A 17,005-nucleotide genomic window follows, 5' to 3' on the forward strand; every position below is an offset into this window, starting at 1 on the left:
GCGTGAGCGAGAGTCACGGGGCTCCTGCAGTCTGGAGTCACGGCTACACAGAAGCCTCCGGAGTCAAAAACAAGTCAGTCGACTCGTCCCCCCCGCTCATCTGTTTCTATATCTGTCTGTCTGCTGATCTCAACACAGTAAACTTTATTTAGATTATTAAAGGCCTTTTCCAAACTACAGTTACAATACACTGAAAATACACAAAAATACAATACTGTTATTTATTAAAATAAAAATCTCAATCAAAGCAGAAAAACAAATCATAGAAAGGCGATTAATATTAAAAATGTTTTTGTAAAAAGAAAGCAGTGACTCAGCAAAACAGTTAAAGTTTGATCCAGAACTTTTAAAAGCTCTTGGTCAGCAGATCTTAGAAGTGTTTGTGCCCATCTGACAGTCAATAAAACATTTTTAAACGTTGTAACTTTGGATATTATGCAGGATCTTTTTTTTTTATCATTTGTCCTCAGAGAATAAGGAGTTTTAGGATCAGAAATACACAAGAATCAAACTGTTGCAGGTCTCAAATGTAATTAACAGGATCTTATATTTTTTTAAAATGCAGTAGAAGCAGCTGCATTACAACCAGGACCACAGTAATGTGTTTTTAAGGATCTAGAGTTGGTCGGTAGTCTTAAGGGGCCAGTACACTCCTCCAGACGTGTCTGTCAGATGATCAAATAGCTTCGGAAAACCCCACCATATTTCCAAAGGCTGATGAGATGAGGGGCTTTCTTTCACGTTCACACACACTTCACACAGCGATCGGCTTGCAAGCTGCGTGGAGGTGAGAGAGGAACCAGAGTTTTTTGATTGCGGCTTTTTGGAACAACTATAAACATATTTGGTTCCTGACGTGGTCGGACAGCACGTCGTAAAAACGAGCTTTACTGCTGCGTTCTGGACCGGTTGCAGATGTGCAGTCACTGAACCGTTCAGGCGTATAAATAAAGACTAAAGGCAGGTTGAGATGAAGGCAGCGACCGCATGTGTGTTTCTTGGCAGCGTCGTTCTGGTTATTCATTGATAACCGCTGGATTTTCTTGTTTGTTGTTCTCAGGCTGTGTGTGGCTGCTCTGGCGCTGGACAGCTTCTGTGGGATCCGGGAGGCCCTGTATGGAGTTTTTGACGGAGACAAGAACGTCGAGGTGCCTTATCTGCTGCAGTGCACTATGGGAGACGTGCTAGCGGAGGAGCTACACAGGGGCCAGAGGCAGGAAGACTACATGACCAACACTTTCCTCACCATGCAAAGGTAGCCGATCGATTCCTCGAACGACACGCAGAAAGAAAACGATCCGGTTCCACGTGCTCATCTTGAGAACAACGTTCTGTGTTTCTCTCCTGCAGGAAACTCGGTACAGCGGGTCAGAGGATGGGCGGCTCAGCGGCTTTATGTCACATCAGACACGACCCGGTGGCTCCCGGCGAGCACGGCAGCTGCTTCACCCTGAAGGCCGCCAACGTGGGAAGGTGCCAGGCTGTGTTGTGCCGAGATGGAAAAGCTATGCAACTCTCCACCATCCACACTGTCAAAGAGGAGCCGGAGTACCAGAGAGTCCGGCAGCATAATGCCATCATCACCGAGGTAACGGCCAGCATCATTCTCTCATTTCCAAAGAATTTATAAATATTTCAATTTATCAAACAAAAATACAAAACATTTGCTGGTTCCAGCTTCTAAAATGTGAAAAGGTTTGTTTTTCTTTGTTTTGTGAGTGTAAATGAAATATCTTATGGTTTTGGACTATTGGTTACATAATAGAAAACAATTTAAAGATGACTTTTTATCGACTAAATCAATAGTTCCAAACCTTTTTTGGCTTCTGACCCCCTAAAATAAAGATGTCTACTGCAAGCCCTCGTCACAGGTTTAAGATATTATAAGATATGTTATATTAATAACAATAAATACAAGATATCTCCAGTTCAAGAAATGCAAAATTCTTCCCTCAGGCTGTTTAATTTGAGTCATTTTTGTGGCCCGAAGATGTAAAATCATCCAGTAATTAACAAGAAAACAGCAACAAGTTAATTAAATCTCAATACATGAATTGATTACAAAAATAATCATTAGTTACATAAATTACATTCTTCTTCTTCTCTGCAGGATAACAAAGTCAGTGGTGTAACTGACTCCACCAGAATTATGGGATACTCCTTCCTGTGCCCATCTGTGACCCCACGACCCCATGTCTCCACGGTGACGCTCACCCCGCAGGATGAGTTCTTTCTCCTGGGCAGCCGGGGCTTGTGGGACATGTTGTCTCCCAGCGAGGCGGTGGAGGCCGTCAGGAACGTTCCGGACGCTCTGGCCGCCGCGAAGAAGCTGGTGACTCTGGCTCAGAGCTACGGCTGCTCCGACAGCCTCAGCGCCGTCGTCGTGCAGCTGAGCATCACCGAAGACTGCTGCTGTTTCTGCGAGCCGCCGCCTCCGCCTCCCAGCCCCGGCCCGGGTGCGCACGCACACGCCGGCGCTCACCCCTACTCCTCTGCAAGCGGCGACGGCATACCGCTACCGCCCACCTCCTCAGGAACAGTCAGCGAGCTGAGCAGCGAGTTCAGCACATCCGAAATGAGCAGCGAGGTGGGCTCCACGGCGTCCTCGGAAGAGCCGCCGCCCCAAACCGAACCTCTGACGTCTCACCTGAACCTGCCGGGGCGGGCCGGCATGCGGAGGGCCGCCTGCGGAGGTGGGAACTTCCAGAGGCAGTTCTCCGGAGCTCTGTCTGACAACGGGCTGGACAGCGAGGACGAGGAGCCCATCGCCGGCGTCTTCTCTAACGGCAGCCGCGTGGAAGTGGAGGCTGACGTCCACTGTCTGCACGGCCGGGACTGCACCGCGCCCCAAACGCACACTCATGCACACTCAAGCACAAGCATTCCTCCATCCGTCGCCTCGAATCACGAGCCTTCACCTCTCCCCCTCTCCTCCCTGTCTCCCGCTGCCCCTCCGTCCTCTCCTTGCCTCAGCGGGGAGGCTCGGTCAGGGACTCTGGGTCGCAGGGCTCGAGCTAACGGCTCCGTAGCCTGCCAAGGGAGGAGCCAGGACCTCATAGAGGAGGCGGGTGACGTCCCCGTCAGAAAGCAGGGCGGATACTTCAACGCACCCGCCCAGCCGGACCCCGACGACCAGCTGATCATCCCGCCGGAGCTGGAGGAGGAGGTCCGGCAGATCATCCAGCAGCAGCAGCAGCAGGAACAGATGCAAACACACAACCAGCAAGCACACACCTACCAGAAACCTGCGGACTACTTCGTCACACCTCTCTAACTTCTGTCCCCCTCCTCCACAACAGCTGGTGTCAGTTTCTCATCCAGTATTTCAGAGTTAGTTGAGTTTCAGGGATGGAGAACTGTGGAATCAGGACCGTCAGTCTTGACGCTCTGCACTGCATTCATTCGTACCGCTTCCTCCAAAAACCTAAGAGTGTTCTGAACATGCTTAAGGACCAGAGAGACTGTGTTTTGTTACGGTTTTTTGTTATTTACTTTATTTTGTACTGTTAACTCTATGCCCCAGGAAACGCAATGCAATTTTTATAACACTTTATGTTGATTAAATCATCAAAACGTTTAATGTAATTGATTTGAATTGATACCATATCTTTAATTTGAAGAAAAAAAAAAGCATTTTGAATGCTTTTTATTAGACTTTGGAATTCATTCTGTTAAGTGGTACTTTGAGTTCTTCTGTTGTAGCAGACATTTCCCCTGTTCGTCATGGTTGTTGGCCTTCGGAGTTAGTGAACTGTCGAACTAACTCCTAGGAGTTTAATACTTTAAAGTGACCTAGTCACTGAAGCGTACTAATATTCTCTGAGAGAAAAGATGATTATTTCAAAAGGCTGTAATTCCAGGTTCGTGTTCTCGGGGGTGTGCAGAGTTCAGAGTGGTGCTGCAGTGGTGAGTAAATGCTGAACAGGAGGGATCCTACAGTTACTACCAGCTCAACGAATGTTCTCAGAACAGTGTTCAGACTGCTTGATGATGGCAAACCGCACAAGAGAGCTACTTTTGCTATATAATAAATTAAAGTTTTCAGATAACTGCAATGTGTCGACAATTTTCTCTCTTTTTGATTGAGTGATTGGGGGGGGGGGGGGGGGACTCAAAACTCAACTCAAAAATGTGTTTTTCTTCTTCTTCCTTCAGTTGGACGTTTGAGTTTCACTGTGCAGAATGATGCATGTGCAGTCTGTTTCATTCATCTACTGAGGGGGGGGGGGAGTACTGATGAGTAACTTTGTGAAACCGCAACTCAGTCATGGGTTCTGATTTTTTTTTTTAAGGTGTCAGGAGAGGATCTTCAGTTTCTCACTCGACCGTTTCATACTTTCATCAAGAAAGTTGAAGTTCTGGACACTACAAATAGATGACAGGTTGTATTTTGAACAGATTACAAGTCTACATAACTACATTTACTCAAGTACTGTACTTAAGTGCAAGTTTGAGGTACTTTACTTGAGTATTTCCACGTACTGCTACTTTATACTTCACTTCTTAAATAAAAGTACCAGTACAGCAATGTAAAAATACTCCATTACAAGTTAAAGTCCTGCATGAACAATCCTACTTAAGTAAAAGTACATAAGTATTATGAGCTTGATGTAGTTAAAGTATTGCAGTAAAAGTAGTGGTTTGGTCCCTCTGACTGATATATTATTATATATGACATCATTAGATTATTAATAGTAAGTTCTGATACACAAATCTGTTTTCAGTTTTTGGACTTTTTCTCTAATCTTTGATTTTTGCTGAAATATTGGATCATTTGAACATTTATTGAAATGAAAGCATGTGAGAAGTTTAGAGGGAAAAATCACTATTTGGTGGAGCTGTTAACAACTCATAGACATGTGAAATGTAATCTTCATCTGAAAAGTAACTAAAGCTGTCAAATAAATGTAGTGCAGTAGAAAGTACAATATTTCCCTCTGAAATGTAGTAGAGTGGAAGTATAAAATCGCATCAAATGCTGGAAATACTCAAGTGAAGTACAAGTACCTCAAAATTGTACTTAAGTACAGGCCCTGAGATACTTTCCACCACTAAGAATGATGAGCTGGTGAGTTGGTTGAGCTAAAAATATACGAGGTTAAAATATAACATGCAGCTGCACAACAACAAGCAACCAACTTTAATTCCCTCCACTAATGTCACGTCGCCCTGGTCGTGCTGTCGTGATACAATCACCACACTGTGTTCTCTGGAATGATAAATTTAGAAGTTGGATAATTACCTCACTCTGGAGAATTTCTTTTGTTAGTAATTATGATTGAACAGTCCAACAGTTACATCACTGGTGTGTCCTCTTGTGTTTGTGTGGTCCATTGTGTGACAGCAGAGAGGGGACACACAGCAGTGATGTCATGGCAGGAAGCCTCTGAGAGGGACAAAGGGTGACCAAACCAGCAGGACAGGACCAGTACGGAGGTCTGGTGCCCCCTGTAGGCGCTTTTATCACAGTTGCAATCAAAAAAACAGAGAAGTCTCAGATAGTATCACATTGATGGAGGTTTATTTAAGAAGAAAATCTTCAGAGGAGTCAAACAGTTTAGCTGCAACATCAAAACTTCATTAAAAAGTCAAACTTTGATATAAAAATATTAATTCATTCCAGTACACAAGTTATAAACACTGATATAAATCCCTGTCTCAGTGCACACAGTCATATAATCCAACATACAAACACTTTAAAATTAACTAAATAAAAGCCTGAAGCCTGAAGAGCTGCTGTCCTGCTCAAACCACAAGACCTGTTTCATCCCAGACTGTTGTTACGATAACGTGAAGGTGAACAAACTACACAACTCATCTCAGGTGAGGTTATTCCACTGGGAAAAATCCACGACTGGAGCGAATGATTGTGACATTCAACTAAAACGAGCAGGAAGCCAGCGTGGGGCTGAGTGAAGTTATTCAGGTGCAGATTTGATGCGTTTCGCTCCAGACACACGCAGTGTTTGCAGACGTAAAAATATCACAGATGAGATTTACACGACCCACGAATAAGGTTGTAATGGAGTAAAGAAATCTCCTTCCATTTCTACAGAATGACGTCGGACAGAGTGAGCGCACAACACAAATATCTAGAGATCAACGTAGTGAGCTAAAATGAGTAAACTAATAACAAATTAATTTAAAACTGATTCTAAAAGGAATATTATTCAATGTCCTCGAACTGATTGTAAAAGGCAACCAGAGGGTTGGGAGTAGCAGTTTGTGTTATGACACTCCTCCTCCTCCTCCTTCTGTTTGCTACAATAAAATAAAACATGTTTGACAGATTGTAGTAGAGTTACAGACAGCTGACGACTACTGGACTACTGTCTTAACACAACAGTCAGGTGCCCTCACGAACACTGACACGTTTTTCTTGCTGTTAATGCAGCACTTTAACTGTAAGTGATGGGGGACAAAATCCACTAAAGTCCTCCTTCTCTGCAAAAATGTATTTAAAACTTTATTTGAAGATAATATGAAGCTTCAGCGTCCATGTCACTATCTTCCAACCTGCCCTGAATCGTTTTCAGTCTTTTTAATTCAAAATATTCTCCTTTTGTTACGATCCCAACATCACAGCTTTGTGTGGAAACACAAAGAGGGAGTTTTGTACAAAAAAATACACACTTTATCTGATTAACTCACACTTGTGAAGCCTCATATTATCTCCAGATATCTCCAGACAAGACCTATGGATTTTGTCCCCAGTATAAGTATCACTTTTACTGGAAACGCATTAAGAAAGAATCTTCTGATGTCCAGTATGAACAGCAAGAAAAACAACGGATTGTTTTAAGACAGACTTTACAAATTGTAAACTTCTCCTTTAAGGGTTTTTGTCTCTAAATTTGTGTGTGAAAGGTAAATCATGGTGACAGTCTTGTAGTCTGAACTGTCCCTCAGTCCGTCCTCATCAGTCCTGCTCACACAGAGGTGGTATCAGTCCTCATCGGGGTTTTCTGTGGTTGGGATCGAGGCTGCTCCCGGTGTTTACGCTCCTTCAGGTAGCGTTTCACCCTTCGGATCGTTTGGATCGTGAGCACCGTCCCAGCGGTGTAAAGGATGGCTGTGATGAGCCCGAACAGAGCCACAGCCGCGTCCGCCCCGCTGACACTGCAGTTCATCCAGGTGTAGCCGTTGCGTAAGTACAGCCGCTCGCGCCGCTTACACACTTCTGTGGCGTTGACCCCGATGACGAAGTGCAGGTAGAGGCCGACGGCCACAACGTACCCCACCGCACCCACCGCCTGAAACGCCAGCGCTCCGAACAGAAGCTTCCGGGACATCCGGTGGGGGGGTTTGTTCCCGGCGACCACGAACAGCAGCGAGACGACCCCGAAGGTCAGGCTGAAGGGGATGCCGCCGTACATGCCCGGCGCTCTCATCTGGCTGTACTGCATGTCCAGGTCTCGCACCTGCTGCAGCTCGGTGCCCTGCAGGTTAAAGTTGGAGTTGATGTTGAAGCCGCCCAACCCGGCCATGGACGACATGCCTGATGTCACCATCTGAGCTGCGACCAAGCAGATCAGGACCAAACCGTTGGTCAGTACGGAGCAGATCAGAACGATGCCTAATCAACACATGACACAAGTTAGGAAGAAAATAACAATTAATCAGCTGAACCATCCAATTAATCAATAGAAAGATAAATATAAGAACAAATAATAAAACAAAATTGAAATGTTCTGTACTGGTCAGACACACACAGAGAGCTGTGAGACTTAACTAGAGCTGAAAGCATCAGTCAATCAACCGATTGACAGAAAATTGATCAGCAGCTACTTTGAGTAGGAACCAAAGCAGCCGGATCAGGAACTGTACAGAGTCCTGGTTTATTTGAAATACCTAAATATTGCATTATAACATCAAACTTTAATATAAGAGAACATTTATTCAAACCTGTACACAAGTTATAAACAATTATATAAATCCCTAAAACCCTTAAAGACCAAGAGTTTGAAAATCTCAGAACTTGCAGTCCTGCTCAAACCACAAGACCTGTTTCAATAACATGAGATAATAATTATTTGCAGCCCTGGATTTGAAAGCATAAATATTTAAAGATTTGACTCAAGACTTACAAGAAAAACCTTCCAAGAAAACTTTTTTTGACTTTAATGGTCAACATTCAGAGACATGAGAGTCTTGTGACTCAGCATGGACCTGCCCTGAAGGACTCCAGACTTGGATTTGCTCCACAAGATTTCAAAACAGCTCTAGTATAAAATTACAATTAACAGATGAATCATTTAAGTGTCATAAACATGCCAAAGCTCACATCTTAAAAACACTTGATATCAATGTATATATATATATAAAAAAGAAAACCACAAAATACTTAACTGTACTTAACTGATTATCAAAATTGCTGTCAGTTAACTACTCGCTTCAGCTCTGTACAAAATGTTTTTCCATTTCTAGAGGAATCTACTCTTGTTACATGTCATTCCTCTATTAAACTCAGATATCAGGTGATCAGCTTTCCACCTCATCAAAGGAACAAAGCCTAAACTCTGAAAACAGGCCTGTAAACACAAGAAAACCAGTCTGACCAGTATTCATGGAGGGAAGAAGCTGTGAGCTGCAGAGTGAAACCAAAGCGCACCCTGTGACGCAGCAGACTCAACCTCCTTCAGAAGAGCTTTCAGTTCATTCGACCCAGAAACCTCCACTCTGATCCTGTCCTACCTCTCCTGGAGCATATGTGTGTGCACTTGGACTCATGGTGCTCCACTCGTGGGACGTCCCGCACATGATGTGGAGGGTGGTCGGTCTCTCTGGGGTAGTACGGAGGTCTAGAGGAGGACCTGGAAGAGAGAAACACAAGAAGAAGTTACTGAAATGACATTTATTTTGCACTGATTTAGATTTTCTTTTAAACAGGAACACTCGGTGCTGTTACAGAACTGAATCTTCTCTAAGTTTAGTTTTTGTTTTCAGGTCAATATTGTATTTATATCTCTAACATAACCTACTAGTTGATCATAAAATTGTAATAAACAATAGTTAACTGTCATATTTTAAGTTTATCTAAGTATTCTTACCAGAGCTGCAACTAATTCTTTTCTCAATTAAAACACTTCATTGTTTTGTCTATAACATTTCTGTCACAATTTCCTAAAACCAAAAGTGAAGTTTTCAAATTGCTTGTTTTGTTCCACCAACAGTCTAAAACATAAAGATGTTTCATTTATTATCTTAGAAGACTTAAAAATCCAACAAAGAGAAGCTGAACACTGAAAATTCTGTGAATTTTTGCTGCAAAATTGTTGCTGATTAATTTTTTGTCAGTTGACATCAGTTGTTTTTTTTTTTTAAATAAGACCCCCAGCAATTTAAATATTTAACTCTCAGCGTGGCTGTGGTGAGGTTGGCACACTCATGTAGAGCAGCAATGATCGACATAATTAATCAGCAGCTATTATGATAATCGGATAATCGCTGAAGTAATTTTTCAAGCCAAAATGCAAAACATTCACTGGTTCAAGGCTCCCAAATTTATTTCTTTTCTTGGTCATACATTGTTGTAAATTTACTATTGTGGGATTTTGGACAAATAAAGACATATGAGGACGTCACCTTGGACTCCAAGATGTTGTGATGGACGTTGTGTCTGATGTCTTTTTGACCAAATGATTAATGGATTAATTGTGAAATAATCATCAGATTAATCAATAATAAAAACAATCATTAGTTGCAGCCCTACATCCAGGCACGTTATGGCTTCGCCTTGATGTGAAGAGGTTCTGTCATCAATGTTAAATGTGCAGATTCATTATTGTTTAGTTGTATGTTTACTTGGGAAACAACAACCTCAAAGAGTGTAAAGCAATGATTTGATAATGAAATAGGCCTAATCTCAGTATTAGTGCAAAAATACCAAACCATACCAGCAACCATTTGCTGGTTGCAGATTCTCAAATGTGATGAGATTAAGCTCTTCTTTGTCACACATGATAGTAAACTTAATATCTTTGAATTTTTGGACTGTTGATCAGACAAAACAAGACATTGGAAAACATCACCATTGTCTCTAAAAACTTGGCATTTTCCCCCCAAAAATATTAAACACCTAATTGATTAATCAAGAAAATAATCGGCGGATTAAACGATAGTTAAAATAATCGGTAGTTGCAGCCCTAGTAATGTGTGTTGACTATCATGGTTTGTCACTTATTGTCTGTGGAAATCTGAAAATATAAATTATATTTGAATTTTTAAAATATATAGCCTATTTAAATGTTTTCAACGAACTCTATCAGAACTGATGTTCTGTCTAGATATTGTACATTTTTCTATAATAAGACCATAAAAACAGAGGTTGGAAAATATTACACACATTTTAAGATGATAGGTCGCTCGACAGAACTTAAAGAGTCGCGCGACGTTTTCAGTTTATGCTTCAGTTTCGGTCGTCTCCATGGTAACCGGAATCTGTCCTCCAGCCGGCCTGTTTAGTAACATTATACCATCCCGACCGGGACTGATTAAACAACGATGTTACAAGTTATCTAAAGTTACAAACCAGAAGATCAATAGGCAAGTTCAGTGAAAACTACAACTTCCATGGCGGCGTTAGTAACACTATCCAATCACATCGCGCGACAAAATATGACGGTGTCCGCGACATTACAAAATACAGGTGCATTACATGAAAAAAAACGTGTCGAGCGACACTTTTTTCTGTCGGAAATTAGTCATTTCTGTCGAATGACAATTATCCAAAGTATCGAGCGACCTACTACAATTCAGTCTAAAAGGGAAAACTATTGAGCTGTTTGAACTTCAACTATATTGACCTCACCTGTCGGGTGATGACCGTCTGTCATCTCGGTACTGGCGGTGGTCTCCGTTTTTCTCCCGGTGTCCCCGGTTTGAACGGGGCGGTTGGCTCATACCTGTAGATTGAAAGCGATCCGCTTGAGAAAAAAAATGACCTTTGAACAACATATAAACTGCCCAACTTTACATAACAAGACAGCAGACGACCTAATGCTGACCTGAGAAGGTATTTTAGGAATATTTTCTTCCTTTTTTTAAACGTTATAATGATACAAAACAGGCTTCCCCGAGAGGAGCTCGAGCTGCTGTTAACGTTCGCTAACGTTTAAACGTTAACGTATGTTATTAACTACCATCAGCAAAGACTATTTAAAATGAAAAACAAACCAAACAGAGACTTTGCTTACAATTCAAGATTTCTAAACTTATTGTTAATCAAACGTGAAGCAGGTTTGTACCTTCAAAAACGGTGAAAAAAAAACAACCGTCATTAATTTGCTGGTTTAGTTATTTAGCTAAAAAACGTTAGCCTAATGAAGTCCGCAGACTCACTTCGACCGTTAACTAACCGTCAATTTTAAACTTACTGTTAAGTCGATGAAAGCACGATAAAGTCCAACTATACCGCCATTATTAGATCTTAAATCCTGTCTTCTGCCTGTTGTGAGAGTCCAGGTAGAAACAGCTCCACCCTACCTGGAAGAGGAGGAGGGGGGGGGAAGGCGGAAGAGATACCTAACAGGTATGTGGAAGAGCTCTCTACTAACACACAGCTGGAGCTTCACTGAAAGCGTTTATCTCTTCTGGACGGAGTTCAAGCCGTTACCAGCGCGTCTGAATCAGCCGCTTTGTGTGATGTCAGTCCCATCCGTGGAGCCAAAGAAGCCTCTGTCTGTTGTGGTGTCTGTTTTAGGGGGTGTTCGCCTTTTAGTGTGAGCAGCAGTCTGTCTGTCTGTCGCTGTGTTGTGGAGGAATGTGACTCTTTAGTCAGTCCAGTGATTTACATGAAGCTCTCTGCAGCCCTGAAGAGCCTGTTGTGTTCTACTCAACAATATCGCTCTGCACTGGAATTTACTTTCATACAGGCACAATATAATATGTAGGCTGCTTGCTCTGATAATGGCTCATAAACTCATGCTTTCTAAACCACTGGCTTATTGAATAAGCCTGTGGCATTCAGTTAAATCAACCAACTACAGCTGCAAAGATTAGTCAAATTCCAAGCAAATATGCTAAATAGTCAGCGGCTGCAGCTTCTCCCATGTGAGGATTTGATGCTTGACTCCAGATGTGGAACGTAAGTTAACACATTTACTCAAGTACTGTACAACTTTGAGGTTCTTGTACTTTACTTGAATATTTCCATTTGATGCTACTTTATACTTCCACTCTATTACATTTCAGAGGGAAATATTGTACTTTCTACTCCACTACATTTATTTTACAGCTTTAGTTACTTTTCAGATGAAGATTTGACACAATGGATAATATAACAAGCTTTTAAAATACGACACATTGTTAAAGATGAAACCAGTGGTTTCCAAACTTTTTGGCTTTTGACATCTTACAAAAAGCAGTGTGTAGGCGGGGTCACATTTCACATGTCTATGAGTTGTTAACAGCTCCACCAAATAGTGATTTTTCCCTCTAAACTTCTCACATGCTTTCATTTCAATAAATGTTCAAATGATCCAATATTTCACCAGAAATCAAAGATTAGAGAAAAAGTCCAAAAACTGAAAACAGATTTGTGTATCAGAACTTTATTCTTCTTCTTTCCTCTCCCATTAATCATCTCATGACCCCTCAGATTTATCTGGTGACCCTTTGGAGAGGCCCGACCCCTAGGTTGGGAACCACTGGACTAAACTAGCTAACTGTATATAAAGTAGTTGAAACTAGCTCCACCTCCAGCAGCTACAACAGTAACATGCTGCTCTAACACTGATGCTTCGCTATTAATAATCTAATGATGTCATATCTCTTTCCAAGAGAATATAATTTGCTTCTTGCTGGCTTTCTTTTGGTTAAAAAAAACCTTACTGTTTTACTCTGGAAAATAATAAGTATTACTCATATGAAGCATTCAACACACACCTAAAAACATGTTTCAGACAGACTTCCAGGACTGTAGTGAAGATGTACAGTGTGGAGTGAGAGTAATGTCATTGATCATAAAACCAAAACAAACCTCCCAAAATAACATGCAGTCTAAATCTAATCTGTTTGACAATCAGAGGAATTTCATATCGTAATACAAACAGTTTAGGATTATCATAAATCCCTGGTTCACCACAAGGACTTCAGTTCTCTGGTTTGAGCAATGGGGCATGTTCAGTTAATAAAATGTCACCTTAGTTATACAGGATAAGTTAAAAATGACCCCCTGGAGTTATGTTTAGTTAATCTTTAAATGCCAAACACATAAAAGGTGTAATTCACTCTAAAAATAGACTCAACCCTGCAGGCTAATTCTTCAGGAGGTTTTTTTTCCATAGATAAGAAGAAATGTGGACTGCCTACAAATATGCTACTAAGTTAAAATTCCCTTTTAAGGTTCCTTGTAAATCTCTTTTTGTAACCTCTAGTAAAACTGTACTGGCTCACATGATGTATATTGTTTAAAAGAGGAAACTGTTTGTCTTTTTAACATTGTCAAAGCTTTTGGGAATGAATGAAGCCATTACGTTTTTGATAGTAGTGACGGTGGCTTAATAGCATTTTCAATTAGTGATATAATATGTGAGATCATAGACAAATTCAAGCTCACTGGTTGAATTTATTATATATATATTTACATTTTTTGCAAACAATTTTACTCACAAGCAAAAATACCTCAAAGTTCTACTGAAATCTGACTTTTTTAATAGACCTCTATAAATTTGATGAAATGAAATTTGATTTTCATATGATCATATCAACAACACTAGAAAGAAGAACAACACTATTTCAATCCAGCACGAGGCTTTGATGTAACACAAGCAATATATAATGCATATGACTGAAGAATGACACTGCCATATTCATATTATTATATTGACTTTATCTTGTGTTAAATATTGTAATATTTACATTAAAGGGTCGTCATTGTCCGCTAGGTGGCAGCAGTCAATAATAAACTCAGATATTTCAGCAGTCAAACTCTTCCGGGTTACATCTTTGAAAACAACAACATGAGGGAAAGTTCTGGGTTATTTAACATCGTCTTTGAGTAGGAACTCGCTTTGAAACACCGGTTGTCATTTCGACACTCTGGTCGCTCTGTTTTCCTGTTTATATCTGAATAAAATAACTCTGCGGTCCTGCGCGGCCATGTTGTTCCTCCGGACTGCGGCTCTCAGCTGGAGGAGTCTGACCGCTCTGCGCTGCCTGCCTGCCGGCTACACCGCCTCTAGGACCGCCGCTACATACATCCAGGGCCAGAGCCCCGAACCTCGCATCCGAGAATACTTCTACTATATTGACCACCAAGGACAGGTGAGTGTAGAAGCTGACACACAACAAAATCTTTAAAAATTCACATTAGATTCTTGTCCTGATGTGACATGTTGATTTGTGCTTCCAGCTGTTCCTGGATGACACTAAAGTGAAGAACTTTGTCACCTGCTTCAAAGGTAAAAATACGTCAATACACACGCACAGTTTTTATTTTACATAGAGTAGATTTAGATTTAAGTGTTGTTAACATGTCATAAACTAGACCTCCACATTAGTTTGATCAGATAATTGATGGACAACTATTTATATCTGATGCATAGTTTAGTCAGTTTATCAAACAATTTACCAGATGTTCTCTGGTTCCAGCTTCTCTAATGTGAGGATGTGCTTCTTTTCTCTATTTTTATGTCACTTTAAACTGAACATCCTTTGATTTTTGACCGTTTATCTGACAAAACAAGACATTTAAAGACATCACATTGTTCTCTGGGAAACTTTAATGAGCTTTTTTCACTACTTTTGTGGCACTTTGTTGACTAAACGTAATGTTTCACAACCTTTTTTGGCTTGTGAACCCCTAAAATAAAGAATGTTTTCTTACAGGCTCAGAGTTTGAGTGTGAAACTGCTGAAGCCTTCAACTCTTCATCATCTGTTTCTTTATTATCAGATAAGCAGTTCCTGGTCTTCTTCTTCAGTCGTCTGCGTTTAAATCAGAGCGGGCGTTACCAGGAGGACTTCCCCTTCGTGTCCCTGTGTGGCAGGGAGAGGAACTTCATGCGCTGCGATGACCGACCTGTGGTCTTCACCCACCTGCTGCAGAGCCCCGCAGGGCCACAGGGCATCATGGGAGACCAGGAGCTGCTGTCGTACTGCGGCGGGGCGGAGAAGCTGACTGTCCCCTTCCGTCCGGAGGCGATTTACATGCATCCTGCCAGCGGACGAGTGTACCACCCCTGCTCAGAGCGAACAGGCAGCGTCGGCCTGGTCCGATCGGCTCTGGCCATCGAGCTCAGCCCGTTCTTTGTTTACGCTCCGGAGCAGGGCCAATCAGGACAGCCTACACACTTCCTGTGGGGAGGGAAGCAACACAAACTGACCAATGAGCTCGCAGGAAGCTTCCCCATAGCAGAGGAGGGCAGCGGGCAGGAAGGAGGAGTCGGATAATGTCCCCAACAGGTTAAAGATGCACCTTAATCATTGAAATTTCATCCTGATGGCAGGAAAATACACTACTGATGCTTGTGATCACAGTGTGATTGCTACTGATTGAAACCTGGGCCAGCATGTCCTTGAGTCACATGACGTGTGAGAAGTGGATTTGTCATATTTAACATTTGATGTAGACTGTTGGACTGGACTTCAGTGGCTAAATCTGTTGTTCCCAACCTTGCAAACAAAGCAGCATCTACTTGTGACCCCTCACTTTTTCTCTTTACGTTCCCTTCATTTGAATCATCTTTAAGGTCCTGAAGAGATTAAACTATTCAGCATGTCACAAGAAAAAAAGCAAAGATTAGATACAAATCTGCAGAAATAAACACACTGTAATTGTGTGTAGAAGGACTGTGTCTTTCTTTTCTTTCCTATTTTGTTCATCATCTAAAAAACATGTTAGATTTCTGATGCAGGGTTGGGAACTACTGACGTAAAGCTGCAGGATTTGAGATATGAGCCTGAAAGATGTTCTTTTATATTAAAATGTATTTTCTGTTTCTTCACATTTAAAGACAAAATTCAGAAACATGAAAATATGTCAGAGCAGAGCAGTGTTCATGTGATTGTACATCAAAATACAAAAGAACTTAGAATAATACATTTAATACAGAAACATTATTTATGATAACAGCTACAGTGGCTCCATTGCTTGATTTAAACATTTGACACATGTATGCAGCACATAATAATACAGGTAAGATAGATCAGCTAGTGCAAGAAGTAGCAGTTATGTAATGTTATTATGTTGTGAATAAGAACAGGAACGTTTCTGGTGACTGAAATATCCGTCTTGAATAAATGAGATACTCTGAAGGTCATGTGTTCTTTTGTTGTGTCACATCATGGACAGGAAATGTTGCAGGTCACATTTCTACCGCAGATCTTGCCACATCACAGTCGTTTTATGCAAAAATGTATTTAAAAGTTGATGTGAAGCTTATATGAGGCTTCAGCAGTCTGAGTTAGTCATATCAAGTGGATATCTGACACATTTACAGTCTTTTTAGCATCAAATTCCCTCTTTGTGTTTTCCTGTTGAGCTGCGGTGGAAGTATAGTAACAAAAAGAGGGACTTTAGCACTAAAAAGACTGTAACATTGAAAGATATCTACTTGATTTGACTCTTTTGGACGCTGAAGCTTCATATTAGCTTCAGATCAACTTTTAAATACATTTGTTGCACAGAAGCAGGACTGTGGATTTTGTCCTCCATCACTTCCATTGTGTGTGCATTATGAAGGGATCTGTTCCACTGTTCATTTGGGCTCCTGACTGTTGTTTTAACAGACCTGAAGAATTGTGAACCTGACCTTTAATATGCTTAAACTGATCTACTATTCAACGCCCTACAAGGAGCCATTTATTTGGTTCACTATTTACACTGAAGGATCTGAATACTTCCTCCACTACCCGCCCTCTGCCAGGACATCCAGGGACAGCATGGATAATGGTTCTTGGAAAAGGTAATTATTAAATATATATCGTTCATCTTATTCATCGTTTTAAAAAAAAGAAGAGCCAAATGAATCTGTTAAACGACGCATGACCTGGTCAGGACATTT

At 41.4% G+C, this 17,005-nt stretch overlaps 3 protein-coding genes across 6 annotated transcripts in view; 2 read left to right on the forward strand and 1 right to left on the reverse strand.

The window, feature by feature from the left end:
* The window catches only part of LOC137188505 (PH domain leucine-rich repeat-containing protein phosphatase 1-like), a 23,043-nt gene extending 18,988 nt beyond the window's left edge, over window positions 1-4,055 (forward strand). The window contains exons 14-17 of the mRNA XM_067598159.1: window positions 8-73; window positions 1,061-1,255; window positions 1,351-1,588; window positions 2,111-4,055. Of these exons, the coding sequence (XP_067454260.1) occupies window positions 8-73; window positions 1,061-1,255; window positions 1,351-1,588; window positions 2,111-3,274 (1,663 nt within the window). The 3' untranslated portion in view covers window positions 3,275-4,055. The remainder of the gene's footprint in view (window positions 1-7; window positions 74-1,060; window positions 1,256-1,350; window positions 1,589-2,110) is intronic.
* Window positions 4,056-5,499: 1,444 nt separating this feature from the next.
* On the reverse strand, window positions 5,500-11,714 carry si:ch211-191a24.4 (uncharacterized protein LOC100150331 homolog). Of its 4 annotated transcripts, none has more exons than XM_067596245.1 (4): window positions 11,556-11,714; window positions 10,811-10,904; window positions 8,695-8,813; window positions 5,500-7,576 (listed from the first exon to the last, which is right to left on the reverse strand). In XM_067596245.1, the coding sequence occupies exons 2-4, from the start codon at window positions 10,900-10,902 to the stop codon at window positions 6,930-6,932; spliced, it is 858 nt and encodes a 285-aa protein (XP_067452346.1). In that variant the 5' UTR covers window positions 10,903-10,904; window positions 11,556-11,714; the 3' UTR covers window positions 5,500-6,929. The 4 variants fall into 4 exon arrangements, with proteins under 4 accessions (XP_067452346.1, XP_067452345.1, XP_067452347.1 ...); XM_067596244.1 differs by lacking the exon at window positions 11,556-11,714 and adding an exon at window positions 11,376-11,538; XM_067596246.1 differs by lacking the exon at window positions 11,556-11,714 and adding an exon at window positions 11,007-11,227.
* Window positions 11,715-11,890: 176 nt separating this feature from the next.
* Window positions 11,891-16,256, forward strand: c8h8orf82 (chromosome 8 C8orf82 homolog). The gene is made up of 4 exons (XM_067596247.1): window positions 11,891-12,085; window positions 14,130-14,265; window positions 14,354-14,402; window positions 14,896-16,256. Exons 1-4 carry the CDS (start codon window positions 12,018-12,020, stop codon window positions 15,390-15,392), a joined length of 750 nt encoding a protein of 249 aa, XP_067452348.1. The 5' UTR covers window positions 11,891-12,017; the 3' UTR covers window positions 15,393-16,256.
* The last annotated feature ends 749 nt before the right edge of the window (window positions 16,257-17,005 follow it).

Source organism: Thunnus thynnus, chromosome 8, assembly GCF_963924715.1.
Source record: "Thunnus thynnus chromosome 8, fThuThy2.1, whole genome shotgun sequence".
In the NCBI taxonomy this organism is placed as follows: Eukaryota; Metazoa; Chordata; class Actinopteri; order Scombriformes; family Scombridae; genus Thunnus; species Thunnus thynnus.